Below are 13995 nucleotides of genomic sequence, written 5' to 3' on the forward strand. Positions count from 1 at the left end.
CCGCGCCGGGGGTGGGAGGGACGCTTGGAGAGCCCCCCAAAGAGGTCGCGTGGCCGGCCGGTGATTGTAGTCAATTTGGCTGAATCTTCAGCTACCGTCGCTAGAGGCGGACTACATCTCCCGGGATGCTCCGCGGTCCCTCCGAGGACGGTTGTGAATATGTATCAGAATGTTAATGATTAGCGGCTGCTAAATTTGGTCAAAGAAGTCACCTACACAGAGCGTGTTGTTAGAGCTGTTCTGAGCGGGTGTTTCAGCTGTTGGCTGCTTTCTTCCCCCTCTCACACACTTGTATATTATTTTGAGGTGCTGTTCGCAGAGTTTGAAAGGAGAGAGAATTAAAAAAAAAAAAGCCGCAAGCGTTTCACTCTTTTATTTTTATAATCCCCTTCAATTTGGGGTTAAAAAAAAGACAAGAAAACAGGAAGGAAGAAAAATAAGGAAATGAGATGTGGTAAAAGAAGCTAAAAGGTGCCTTTTAAAAGATCGTTGCTGTGAGGTGAAAAAAATCTCCAGAGAAACCAAAAGCACCGCCGAGACCTCTTCCGAACCAAAGGAGTTTGTGTTTGCTTTTAGGAAAGAAGAGAGAGATCATTCATTCGGAGGAATAACAACCAATTAAAAGACAAATAAAAAAAAGTTTGGAGTGGGACGCCGAGCGAGCCAGCGAGCGAACGGGCGGCGCTGCCGGCGGGCGCTGGGGCGCGGAGCTCGCACTTTCCCGTCTGGGGTGAGCGGCGCGGCCGCGGCACCGGGCTCGGCGGGCGCGCCTCAGCGGAGCGAACGTCGGAGCGTTGCCGCGGGAGACGCGCGCCGGACAATGCCCGCGGCGGGCCAGTGACGCCCGCGGGGAATGCGGAGCGGTTCGGCCGCCCGCACCCAGGCGCCGCCGCCGCGCGTTCTTGCCGCCCGCGTCACGCGAGACCCAGCGGGGGCCAGGACCGTCCGGGCCGCCCCTCGGACCCGGCCGGCCGCCTCCGCCGCCGCTGCCTCCTCCTCGGGGCCATTAAAGCCAATGAGCCGCGCGCCTCTGCCCAGCGCAGCCAACTAAATCGGTTTGGATGATTCGCGACCTGAGCAAGATGTACCCGCAGACCAGACACCCGGTGAGTGCGGGCGGTGGGGGCGCGGGCTTGCCGGGCGCCGGGGGATTCCCCGCGTCGCCCCCTGCGCGCTGAGTTGTGTCTTTGGCCTGAGGGGCGTGGAGGGCGGCCCAAACCCCGCACGCAGCTCGAGAGTCGCCCTCCACCCCCCGCCTCTCTTCTCCCCGGGCGCGGGGGCACTTTCGGAGAGGGGTTGCGGAGAAGCAATTGAGTTGTAGCCATTTTCTTATTGTTGTCTTTGAAGCTCCTGGAAGCCGCGCGGAGCTGTTCGCCGTCCCCGCGCCGCGACTCCTGGAGGAGGGGTGGCGAGTGATGGAGGAGGCGCGACTCCGCGCCGGGGCGGGGAGGGCGCCCTCCGCGGCGGCGCGGCGTGTCCGGCGGCTGCTCGGGAGTGCGGGGCGCCGGCCCTTCGCGCCGCGGGCCCCGGGGATCAGCTAGCCCGCCGACGGACCGACCGGGAGAGTGGCTGCCGCGTGCCCCCTCCCCCGACCTGACCGCGGCCCGACGCCATGGCGCGCGTCCCCCCGACGGGCCAGTTTCGATTCCGGGTGGGGAGGCTGTGGGCGCGGCGCGCCGGCCCCGGGGCCCCCGCCGTTGACGTGGGAAGGGAGCGGGGTCTCGAGCCCGCAGGGTCCCGGGCGGGCGTCAGAACGCGGGGGCCCGGGGCCAGCCTCGGCCCGGCTGTGCGGCCAGGGGAGGGGGCGGGAGGAGAGTTTTCCTCGTTCTTTGCCTGCGATGACACCCCCCACCCTCCCGCCAGTGCCGCGTGGTGTTTTCTCCATCTCTCTGCCTCGCTTCTGCTGTGGGCTAATTAAATATTTTATTGTTGTTCTTTAGGCACCGCATCAGCCTGCTCAACCCTTTAAATTTACAATTTCCGAGTCCTGTGATCGGATTAAGGAAGAGTTTCAGTTTTTACAGGCTCAGTACCACAGGTAAAGATATTGACTTTAGCTGATCCTTCTGTTTGCTTAGCTCTTGTCTTCCCTCAACATACACCGGCCCCCACCCCCCACCCCCCGTTTTGTTTTCCGCCACCACAAAGGTATTACCATGTTTCCTTGTGGGCAGAAAGGGCAAGTCAAGGCCTCTTTTTCTTAGGCAGGTGTAAAGAAATTAAGCGTTTCGTCCTTTTCCCGTAAATTAAAAAAAAAGGCCGAACAATCGAAACTGGGGACACTTGGAAAACGCTGAGGCCAAACTTTCAATATTGATTTATTGGGGCCAGGCGAATGGATGGTTGGGAACGTTCTGGGGCGTTTTGACTTTCTTGGTCCTATTATTCCGGGCTTGATTCCTTATTTCTTTCTGCCATTCCACTGAAACCGAGAGCTCAGAGCCTTAGGAAGTCGCCAAGGAGGCGATTTCATTACTTTTATGCTGAAAAAATGTTTTCGTCTGAAGAGACAATCATTAGATCTTAGAGTGCCTTTGAAATATTTTTCTTTCGCTGGATTTTTAATGGCTTGTACTGCTTATTTCATACATTACAGAACCAAAACAAGCCACTGAACCTGATCCACGCCTTGCCCCTGGGTGGTGGTATTCAACTTGTCTCTGTGTTTTGGAGGGAAAAAATAAGACATCATTCATAAGACATGCTTGATTCGTGTTTTCATTAATCTTTTCGTGGAACATTAAGGAAAAAACTCCCTTGTGACATTTTTAGGGGACTTACTATTGCTTGGAGATGTAGGCATTATTGATGTTTATTTCCTCGTTCATGTTGTGTTTAGTGAATTTAGTGAATATTCGTTTCTGAATGAGATTCTGGAGTTAATTGGCTAGAGGGTTTTTTTCTTAAGCAAAACCCCCCACATTTGATCCTTGTTGAAAGGACAAGCCGGGACTGGTTCCACTCACCCTTTTCTCTCCTGCCTGTTTTTCCGTAATGAGGGTGGTACTTAAGATAGTTGATACGGTGTTTTATAGGTGATGATTTAGAGGAGGGAATGTGTATTTGAAGGATGTAAGTCAAGATCTGGGTTGTACTTAGATTTCCTTATTTCTTGAACAGCCTGAAACTGGAATGTGAGAAACTCGCCAGTGAGAAGACAGAGATGCAGCGGCATTATGTGATGGTAAGAAAACTGTGTCGCAGATTCAGAGTACCTATTAGTTTGGGGTACCAAAAGCTAGAAATATGTTCAGATTGCTGGAGGCTGCAGGATTAGAGGATAGTCGCTGTGCCAGTGCAGTTGAAGTTGTGGGAATGCGACCATTAGCAACCTGTAATTCGAGGATGTTATAACTTGCCTCTGACAACCAGCTTTGATTTGAATTTTCAAAAAGTTTAGTTGCACAGGGTATAATTTTCTGTGCTTTGCTTTTACAGATTGAAAAAAAACCAAAAACCTCATTTACATTTCGTTGGGATTCATAGGCAAAATGTTTTTGTGTTAGTGGTTTTCTTTGTTGTTTTATTGCTCTTGCTTCAAACAGCTTTTAACCAGAGAATTTTTCAGTAAACTGTTAAAGTTTTAAATGTGTTTTATTTCTTTTAAACAATGGTGAATAAGAAAAGACACTAGACATCTTTTCAGATTTTTCTTCCCTGTTCTTCCTTTACATTGTATATTCCTAATGTATGTGTATTTGCGTGTTTTGTGTGTTTTCAGTTTCCCTACTGTTGCACTGTGGATTGTTGTAGTCTCCTGTATAACCGATTCGTTCTCCCAGAATTTCTTTAATGCCAGTTATACTACATGTTTAAAACAATCAGATCAGCTTTTTCAGAAGTATTACCAAGTATATTTTTACTCTTGTTCATAAAGGCTCTAGAGTAACTCATTCATTTCCTATCAAGCCTTTTTCCTTTGTATGAATGTATGAACATGAGTAGTGTCCTTAAAATGAGAAACTCTGAAATAGCATCACCGTTTCAAATAGTTCATGTCAAAGCCTCAGCATTTGTATGAGGCGTGTTGTTTTTGTTATGAACTTGCCTGCTGTGCCTAGGAATTAGAGTCCATAGAGTACCACATTTTCATCAGACCTTTGTGAGTCATCCGCTTGTGATGTACAAAGATCCTTGGAGGTGTTAAGAATGCTATGTTTGAGCTTGATTTTCTTACTTTTGTGAGTTATTCTCTTAGATTCTGTGTCTTAAGGTGGCTTTTAGTTTATTAAGCTGAAGATAGTAGAGTGTTCTTCCTGATGTACCATCATTGGAAGGATGGATATTTTGGTTTAGGTGAGGCTTTTATGTTTGCTTGGGGACATTTTGAACAAACTAGGAAGCTTGTTTGATGAAAGGCTCAAAATTAATTGCTTTTCCTTCTTTGACAGTATTATGAGATGTCCTATGGGTTGAATATAGAAATGCACAAGCAGGTAAGCTATTATTTCTTTATAAGTGTTTTAAATGACAGTAACTGTGCACTTTAGAAAGGAAGTTGTATGTTTTGCAGTTTGATTCTGCACGTTTTTGTGGCCACCTGTATTTTAAAAGTCCATGTACTGGAGAGAATGCTCTTTATTCAGGTGTGGTTCCTCATCTGTTTAGCATATTACCTTCATTTTAATCATTTAACAATGTAATTTAAAGTGTTTGAATGCATATTAAACTTTGTACACTTTCCAAAGCAAGGTGCTAAAATTTTAAAATGTTTTTCTTTTGAAAGAATTAATTTATTTTGAACACTGCAGACTTGCCTAATGAAAGCTTTTCTTGGAAAATATTAAAATGTAAAATTGTAAATTGTCTGGAGCTTTCCTTGGGTTGGTATGAAAGAATGGATAGAGGGTGAGCTGAGAGGATCAAAATGAAATCTGTGGCACTACAAAAGAAACTGATGTAAATTCCTTGTACTGGCCCCCAGAGGCAACTTAGTTGGTCTTACCAGGAACTGTAACTGTTCCTTCCAAAATTTGCACAGACTACATGAGCCTGATAGGAGGATGTAATAAGGTTCAACACTGGGTCTTGAAATCTAACAGTTCAGCCAAAAAAACAGAAAGAGGAAAGAAAAAAAATGATTAGTCCGAAAGTGTTGAGAGGTATGACTGAACCACACTTTTTTTGCAAGAGACTGAATAAAATGGCTTGGTTTAAGTTTCCTAGAAAGAAAAATAGCATATATGTATAAATACTGTTTGGCAATAATAATAATAAGAGACATTTGTTTTAAGTGATAAAGTGCTTCAGATCTGTCTCATCAGCCATTTGGGAATAGGTGTGTATGTGTTTACCTGCTGGAAAAAGATGAGGGAAAACTTAATGCTTTTCCTCTCTTATATTCATGGATTTCATTACCTTCTAAAGTTAAAAAATGTAAAATGATCACATACTGTTAAACTCTTCTATGTATGGATTCTTTTTTCAATATGGTTAATTACTACATACTCAAAACATACTCACATCTTTAAAAGATGACTGTTAGACAATAAAATTTGTCTAACAATTTGTCTAACAATTTGAAAACAAAGTTGGGGGAAAAAAAACGTCGTCACATTGGTTATTTCAGATACTTTTTTTTTTAACTTCATGTGCTATTGGTTATGTCAGTATTAGCATTATAGTATAGTTTGTCTCATGTTAAAATTTTTTATTATTTTGGCATCCTTGCCATGTCTGTTCAGATAAGTCATGTAAATATCTCCTGCTTAAACAAAATCCATCAAACTTATGCTTGGGTTAGCTTGAAGCCCCTTAGCTCTACCTTACATAAATAATTCACATGAAAGATACTGTTTGTTAATTGTGCTCAATACATGATGTCACTTTAGATCTGGATCTTGTACATGTCCGTCCCCCACCTTGCCCCCCCCCTTTTTTTTTTGGTCCTCATCCACCACCCAGTACTAATTACTGTCTTTTTAAAGACTGGACCAGGTGATTAATATCCTTTTATTTCTCCTCCTGTATCTTATTACCACTTAGTTTCCAGATCTCTTTATACTGTTTACAATTCTGAGAGGCACAGAGCTTGTATTTGGGTGTATGTATTTCTTTTAGGGGGCAGGAGGTGCTCTATAAGATCCCTTAATTTTACACATTTTATACTTCTGTAATTCTGTCATCTTCTTGTCCAGCTGGCCTCAAATGCCACCCATTTAAAACTGAGAATGGAGTACATTTTCCCTTTTTTTCTCTTGCTTTTAAATTCAATCATATCAAGAATCCTGAGGGCAGTTTATCACATTATGAAATACAGACAGCCCTGCAAACCACCTACTTATTATATTTTCTTTCTTTCCCCCCTTAAGCACAGAGGCATATCTGTCTTTATTTGTTTTCCTAGGCAGACAGCCTTGGTTCCTCTTGGCCTCTCTTCCAGATGCACTCACTGGATACCCTCGTAATGGAAAGCAGCAATAAGGCAGGGAAGTTGCCCTGCGGCATAATTGGGCCTAGTTCTCAAGATCGGGTTAGGCTTATTCACTTATTAGATTTGTGTCTCTGAAGGGTTCAAGAGTAGGAGTCCCTGGAGTCCTTGGAAGTACCCTAGTAATTGGTGGCCCTGATATTTGAAACCTTTGTGTGTTTTTTGGTTAATGCTCCTGTTCTTGCCTGCTGCCAGCCACAGAGTATTTATTTTTAGAGAAATTTTTCACTGGAACAGAAAATGATGTCTGTGATGGAGTCATGACTCTGTGACTTAGCAAATTGATAAAAGGATAAAAGCGCAGAGCAGTGACAGGCAGGGTGGGGGGTCCAGTATTTATGGTCCCTCCCCTTTCTGTATGATGTTCGACGTCAGTCACCCTGTGCTGATTCTGATAGAGGACTGTAAAGTGAAACCTATGGGGAATTTGTCATTCTGAAATGAAAGCTAATGTAATTAGTACCAATTAAAGTACATTTAGTAAATTGGATTTAATCTTAATTAAGCCTGCATAATGTTGCCAATTTTTAACAATTATGTTTGAGAACATAATTAATTTAAATTTTGGTAACTGAGTAAATAGCATTAGTCTGGTAGAATTAGTTGATTTTTTTTTGTTTTTAAAGGAGAACTCAGTGACATGACATGGAATTAGAGCATAAAATATGAATCTAATTTCTGGTAATCTTTAGTAGGATCAATAGAGCTGAAGTTGGGAGAAAACCCAAAAAAGTTAGCGTGGAGTGTTCTAGGCTGTAAAGTGAATTAATGTTATGCCACTGTCTTTAAGTTCTAGCATGAAAATGAAGATGATAAGTGGGACATGGTTGGAAATGGCACATGTTTTATTGTGATTTCTTCATAATGGGATTTTTAAGAATGAAAGAACATTGGCCTTCATTCCCTAAGGATTTCCCTCAGTTGGGTCTTTTTGTTTTTTGTTTTGAATGGGACAGGTACTGGCCAGTGGTTTAGTTGTTACTTTTTTTGTCCCCCCCCCACCCCCCATGCTGATTGTTCCTTATACATACAGAGTGGCTTCTAAATGGGTCAGTGACTGTGGGCAGAACGGGGTGGTGTGTTCAGTTGATAACATTGCTAAATGCTGCATGTTGCCATCCTTCACCTGTAATGCTGTGATTAAAGAAGAGGCCCTGATTTAATCTGACAGCAGGCAGTTACCACTTTAAAAAGTGAATATTGGATGTAGATTAGGAACAATGGATATGTAAATTCGACCTGTAGGAACTGTAAATGGAGATGAACATACTACATTTCGAGAACATCTATGATTTTCTCATAGTTAATAGTCTGCAACCTGCCAATCTACTTGCATTTAAAAAATTAGCTTAGTATTTGAATTTTAGAAATTGGAAAATATTAGAAGTCTGCAACACTTAGAACTTACATTCTAATGTACTGCATATGTATGTACATGTCTCTGTCTTTATATATGAATATATACATGTTTTGGAGAAGGAAATGGTGACTCACTCCAGTATTCTTGCGTGGAAAATTCCATGGACAGAGAAGCCTGGTGGCCTATGTCCATGAGGGTCACAGAGTCAGCCACAACTGAGCAACTGAGCACCCATACGTGTTTAGTTTGCACATATATGTGTATATATAGTTATTATTTTTTTCCAATCAGAGCAAGCAAACTCCTGTTTCACTATAAGCCATGTAAATTTTATTACAAGACTTGGGCACAACCATTTGAGTGCTGCTAAAATATTAATTGAATAGAAATGAAAGGGCCTTGCCAACTGATAGGATATCATAATCATAGCCTCTCTGGTCGATGGTAAATGATGATAAATGACATTAGGAACCTTTTAGCAAATTGTAATAACTACAAGGAGGGAAGCAGTATAGATTTGCATTATATCTGATACCCTCTAGTACCAAGTGGATTGCCAATACTGCTTGTTTAGCATTTTCTAAGGGCAATAGGATATTGATTTCTGACTTACAAGGAACAGCTCTATTTTCACCATTGAAAAGTATTGCAGGTTGTTAAGAAGAAATTGACTTGAAGAGGCCGACTGCTGCCCATCATGGAGCAAATAAAGCAAAACTGCCGAAGCATGGTGGAGCAGGGAGACGGGCCCTCAGCAATTTGTTGCTATTAATTTACCATGCTCGACAGCAAATCAATCGGCATCTACTTCATCTGCTGGAGAAAATGCTGTCCAGGGCAGATAAAAGGCTCGGCATGGTACAGAGAATAGACTGGATTGGCCAAAAGGAGGCTGCAGTTAATGTGTAAATAAGTGAAATCAAGGCCACAGTTGCAGAGGAAGCTGTTGTTAATTAGGTTGGTGCTTTTTCGTGAACTATTTTAGAAAGCACCCGAGGATTTGGAGAGTAAAAAGAGATTTATTGAGGTTGAAGTAATACACGACTGGCCTGGCATTCCAGCCTTGAGTGTACTTGATTCTAGGGCGCAGTAAATTTATCTGGGGACAGTGCTTGCAGTGGAAGCAAACACTTTGTTTAAAGTTCTGTTTAGACCAGGTTTCCCATAAGGAAACTTTATTTGTGAAGCTTTACTAATTACTTGTACTTGTCTTGTCTTAGACTGTATATGCTTGGATTGGAGGAGTAGATGCAGGAGTAGGTGTTTGAGCATGTGGGAAAAAATATGGCTGTTGTCTTCTTATGTAGTGACAGGTTTTCAGGAATGAATGTGATTGAACTCTTGTGTAATAATGAAAGGGAATTATCGAAGGTGGGATGTTTTAGCGCAAAGTAACTTAATAAACCAGTGAAAATTTTGCTGCCAGAACTTTCTTTTGCTGTATAAACCTTAGGAAATAATAATCTAGAGGGGCTAAACAGTGCCGGACACTGCCGGACCAGAAATTCTCAAAGAGAGATTACAAGTGAAATTTCAGTAATTGTGCGAAAAGCTCAAGATATAATTAGGAGAGCATGGAGGGGAGGGGACTTGTGTTTTTGTTTTTCATTAAAGGTTTAAAGCCATCTCTTCTATTTTATGATTACTTAATCCTTCAGTAGTATTCTATAATTAACATGAACTAAAGGGAAGTCATTGGTGATAATTTTTCCCCTGCCTCTCTGATTGGACATTTTGGGATGAGGGCTGCTGCTAAGTCGCTTCAGTCGTGTCCAACTCTGTGCGACCCCATAGACGGCAGCCCACCAGGCTCCTCCGTCCCCGGGATTCTCCAGGCAAGAACTCTGGAGTGGGTTGCCATGGGATGAGGGCTAGCTTCAGTTTTATTTTGTAAGTGTAGATATATGTAGATTTTAAGTAAATTTTTTCCCCAAATTTAGAGGATCTAGTATTTGGACAGTTGAAACCGAGTGTCAGTGCCTTGGGCAGGGCACGGGAGCTGTTATTTTACATGTCACTGGACCTTCAAGAGAAGGAGGTCTGGAGGAGGAAATTTAACCAGTCAAGGTATGTGCATAATTAGCATTTTCTGGATTGTGTGGATTTCCCCCTTTTCTCTTCTTGCATGTTGGGTTCTTAAGTTTCTTTCTGAGGTTTTATAGAATATCTGAAGATTTTTCACCTGAAGCAGTGATTGTTGAATGGAATTGGAATTTCCTTTCAGTAGACCTGAATGTTCATTACATATCTGGCTTGTGCTTATAGCTGATCTGGGCACATGGCCAGAATTCTTTAATTCTCACAAAGATCCTAAGAAAGGGATTATGACCCATCAAGGAATGATTAAACAGAATCAGATCTGCACAAGGTGATACAGTTATTAGGTAGTGGATTCTGGATTTGAGATGAATTTACCTGGAAGGGTGTTTGTTGGGCGATGGGTCTGCCTTTGTTTGGAGATCAGGCCCCAGCACATTTCTGGAATGGAGAACTCCTGGAAGGCTGGGCTAGTCCTTGGGTTTGCCCTTGAGCCACTGCACTTTGGGCTTATACCAGACTCCTGGAGTGTGGGGGCATTCTCTGCATCTCTGCTTGGAGTCGGGGCCAGAGGCTTGGCCTGAGCTCTTTCTCCATCTAGACTGCTTTCAGTGGGTGAGAGGGCTAGGGTCGCTTTCGCCTGGAGTCTCCCACGCATGGGGGCGAAGAGAGCTGCTTATTTATCAAGATGAATTTGCTTCCTCCCTGGGTAACCTATTTCTCATTTGTTTACCAACTTGCTTTTCCATTTAACTTTTATCTTTTCCTTGTGGCCTCTAAAACTATGCCTGAAGACAACGGGCTGTTTGTTAATCACCATCTTGTGGGTTTTTGAAGGGGGAAGCTGGGAGGGGAAAATGTGATGTTTTGTGGCCTCTTTGTAGTTCAAAAAGAGGTTCTTAGATGCAGGAAATCGCTCACAACTCAAAATTTTAAATGAAGGCAAATGTTTTGCTTATACTGTTAAAAGACTTTCTTTGCAGCATTCAAATGAAGGGATATTTCCTTTCTCAATGTCCCTTAGTCCCTACTGGATAGTGCTTGTTTTTGTTGCATTTGTTTTATTTGCTGGACAAAATTCCTTGTATTCTAAATGATACTAGTTTGAGCCGGGTTGGATTAGTGGACTGAGGGATAAGATGCATCTTTTTAGGTGCTGTTCCAGCGTCAGTGAGGCCGGGATAGTGCAGGTGCTGGCCCTTGGTTCTTGCTTTCTTCATTTTGTCTTGCCTAGAATTGTTTTTTTTTTTTTTTTTTAACTTTTTGTTTTGCACCATAGAGTAGGTAAAGGCAATTGTGAATTAAATGTTTCAAATGTGTGGTTAGAAGCAATTTGTGTTTGTTTTTAGTGAGAATGTTTTTATTTGACTTGACTGGATAGACTGGTTTATGGCTTCAGGACAATAGTAATCACTTGATGGCTCCAGAGCCAGTGAAAGGGATGTGAAATTTAGATGTTTTCCCTTTTTCCCTCCCCACACCTCCTCTTAAAAACCTCTAGTACTTTAGCTGTGGTGGCAGATCCAGTGGTCTCGTGGCTCATTTACCATCAGTTCTGTGGGCTGGGCTGTTGGAGAGAAGTGGGAGGCAGCGCGTGTAGGTGCGAACGATGAATATTTACACTGATGATGACAGTTCGCGAGACTGAGGACTTGACTTGTTCAGAGTAAGTTCACTGAGAAGAGAGTTCATGACTGTTTACTCCTAAGAGGGAAGGGCCTGAGGAGTTTTAGTCAGAAGCAAAAATTAGAGTCATTTTGATGTGGCCTTAGTAACAGCTGTCAGTGGTGGTTGCTTTCTGTCTGTAAAGAGGGATTTGGCTGGCAGTCATCAATGCAAATCTATATGCCCTCTCTGTTTTCACTGGACTTGACCTAGTGTTTATGCCAGGCTTTGACAGTTTCTCTACCACCGAGCCCAGCTTTCCTCAGAGTTGCTGTGTGTAACCGTACTCCATCCAGGGGGACAAAGGGAAGTGTGGGTTTTCTTAGCTGGATTGTCAAAAAAGCAAAAGAAAAACATTCCCAGATGCCGCTCAGGTCCTCTGCCATCTGGTGTGTGGGTCACTTTGTCATTTTTGAAGATTTTGCCCACAAATACTTCACAAGTTGTGTTGTGGAGGGAGCTTCTGTGATAGATGGAGAGAAATGCTGGCAGCCCTCCTGGGCTCCACCTACAACCTCTCCGGCCTGCTGTATCTCGGCCCCCATACTCACCCCGCAGCTTAGGCAGGAGAGGTGGAGCCAAGGAAGGTGGATATTGACTTTCTGATTTCCTAGCAAGCTTCACTTAATTGTTATTCTAATTGGGATTGTGTTTTTATTTTTGAAATACATATTCTGCTTCTGAAAGTCTGGGTTATTTTGGATAAAGAATCTGAAAATGCAAGGAAATATAACTGAAAGAAGAATAATTGTAGAAATTACGAGCACTAGTTCCCTGTAACACCTTTCTTTACAGAGAGCTTAAGGCGTTTTATATGTTCTCCTTAATCTTCCTGATGTTCCTGTAAAGCAAGTAGCAAGCTTGGATCCCTGTATTTAGTTTTCAGTGGAGTCCCCGACAGTTTGCCAAGCAGTGTCATTCCACTGGCCTCCTTGAACAGATGACACCGGGGCTTAAGGGCTTAAGGGACTAGCCTGGTGTCACAGTACAGGAGGATCAGCACGCGGGCTGGTAGTCCAGGGTTCATGCGGGTCAGCGGGCGTCCAAGGTGCTGCTGGCCGAAAGGGAAACAGTAGGTTTCTTGACTTTCCTCTCAGGGCTCCCTGCACTGACCGCACTGTTCCCAAACACCAAACAGTGCACTTGTTTCTGGGGTGTTCTTGGCTGTATGCAGCATGAGAAGATGGGGATGCTCCTGGCGCTCCACAAAGTGTTAGAGTGTTGCCAGAGACCTGATCCCTGTGTGTGTGTGAGCACACACACAACCTCCCTCTCCTCTCTGCTGTTTCCAGAGTCCCGGCCCTGCCAAAATGGAGGCTTGGGATCGGAAGTTAAAATACGAAGTCTAGAGCTCCGCTGTGAGCACAGCGCTTAGTGAAACTGCCTGTGTTCGCATTCCTTAAGTATACTGTGCAAACACTAGGTATAAACTTGTTTCTCGCCAGCCTCCTTGCTCCCACTTGAAATTAAGGCTCTGTGAGAACAGGGGTGTTGATGGCCTCTGCTATGTCCCTGGTGCTGAGAACTGTGCCTGCCACACAGTAGGTGTGCGTGAAATATTTGGTAAATGAGGGAGTCCCTGCATTCAGATCGAGGGGGCCAAGAATGTGTACGGTATTTTTAAGGGTGTATGGAGGTTGTAGGATAACAAACGTTGAGCTTCCAAGCCTAGTAAGGCCTGTGGTGCCTACAGACTAAATTTGTGGAAAAATGACAGGAAAGATGAAGTAAAAAGCACCTGAGTTTGGTTTGCTTTTTAGGAGCAAGTTAGGCTAGTTAAAGTAGAATACATGTATTTTAGCATGTGGGATTTGCCTTCTTAAAGATGGAAACATGAATCTTCCCTAACTGAATTTAAAATTCAGTTTGAACATCCCTCTCTCACTTGTCAGAGTGTATCTGAAGAATTCTTTTACTATTAATAGGTCTGTGTACTTGTGGTTTGAGTGAGTTTGGGGAGATACTGATCTTAGCCATAGTATGGTATGCTTTGCTAACTTCAAATCAGTAAAAATGCAAGCTTCTGCTTCTTTTCAGGGGACAAGGAAATGAAGATATCTTAGTTTTTTATTGGTGGAAAGGGTACCGTGTCATTGAAAGTATAAGAATCCTAATCATAACAATAAGTGATTTTAGAGAGCTTGTTTAGAGGTAATATTTTACTTATTCTCACAATAATCTTATGAGGTTACTGCTCTATATTATCATTGTTATTTCCATGTTGTTAATGAGGAGGCTCAGGCGCATAGAAGTTAAATAACTTCTTGAAATCAGCCTACCAGTAAGACAGATCCTCGATTTGACTCAATTTCAGATCACTGGTGTGGTAGGTATTTCTGTCGAATCTCCAAACATTTCAGATGCTGTTTGGAATACTCTCCTATGTCCACCAAAGTACTTTCCTGAATCAGGGCTTTCAGATTCCAGTTCTGACCTTGCCAGTACCCAGCTGTGTGATGTTGCTGAGTACCTTAACTTCTCAGCACTTTGCTTTTCTTAGCTT

The 13995-nt window shown here is 43.2% G+C and overlaps 1 protein-coding gene across 12 annotated transcripts in view; it reads left to right on the forward strand.

The window, feature by feature from the left end:
• Positions 1-193: 193 nt before the first annotated feature.
• Positions 194-13995, forward strand: part of TLE4 (TLE family member 4, transcriptional corepressor) — a 154943-nt gene continuing 141141 nt past the window's right edge. For 7 of the 12 annotated variants that reach the window (XM_019966104.2, XM_019966105.2, XM_019966107.2 and 4 more), the window contains exons 1-4: positions 194-1106; positions 1941-2038; positions 3121-3184; positions 4392-4436. In XM_019966104.2, coding sequence (XP_019821663.2) covers positions 1062-1106; positions 1941-2038; positions 3121-3184; positions 4392-4436 — 252 coding nt within the window. In that variant the 5' untranslated portion in view covers positions 194-1061. Of the gene's footprint in view, positions 1107-1489; positions 1652-1940; positions 2039-3120; positions 3185-4391; positions 4437-13995 lie in introns of those variants that run through there. The other 5 variants (XM_070794692.1, XM_070794693.1, XM_070794696.1 and 2 more) reach the window with 1 other exon arrangement.

Source organism: Bos indicus, chromosome 8 (genome assembly GCF_029378745.1).
Source record: "Bos indicus isolate NIAB-ARS_2022 breed Sahiwal x Tharparkar chromosome 8, NIAB-ARS_B.indTharparkar_mat_pri_1.0, whole genome shotgun sequence".
Taxonomy (NCBI): Eukaryota; Metazoa; Chordata; class Mammalia; order Artiodactyla; family Bovidae; genus Bos; species Bos indicus.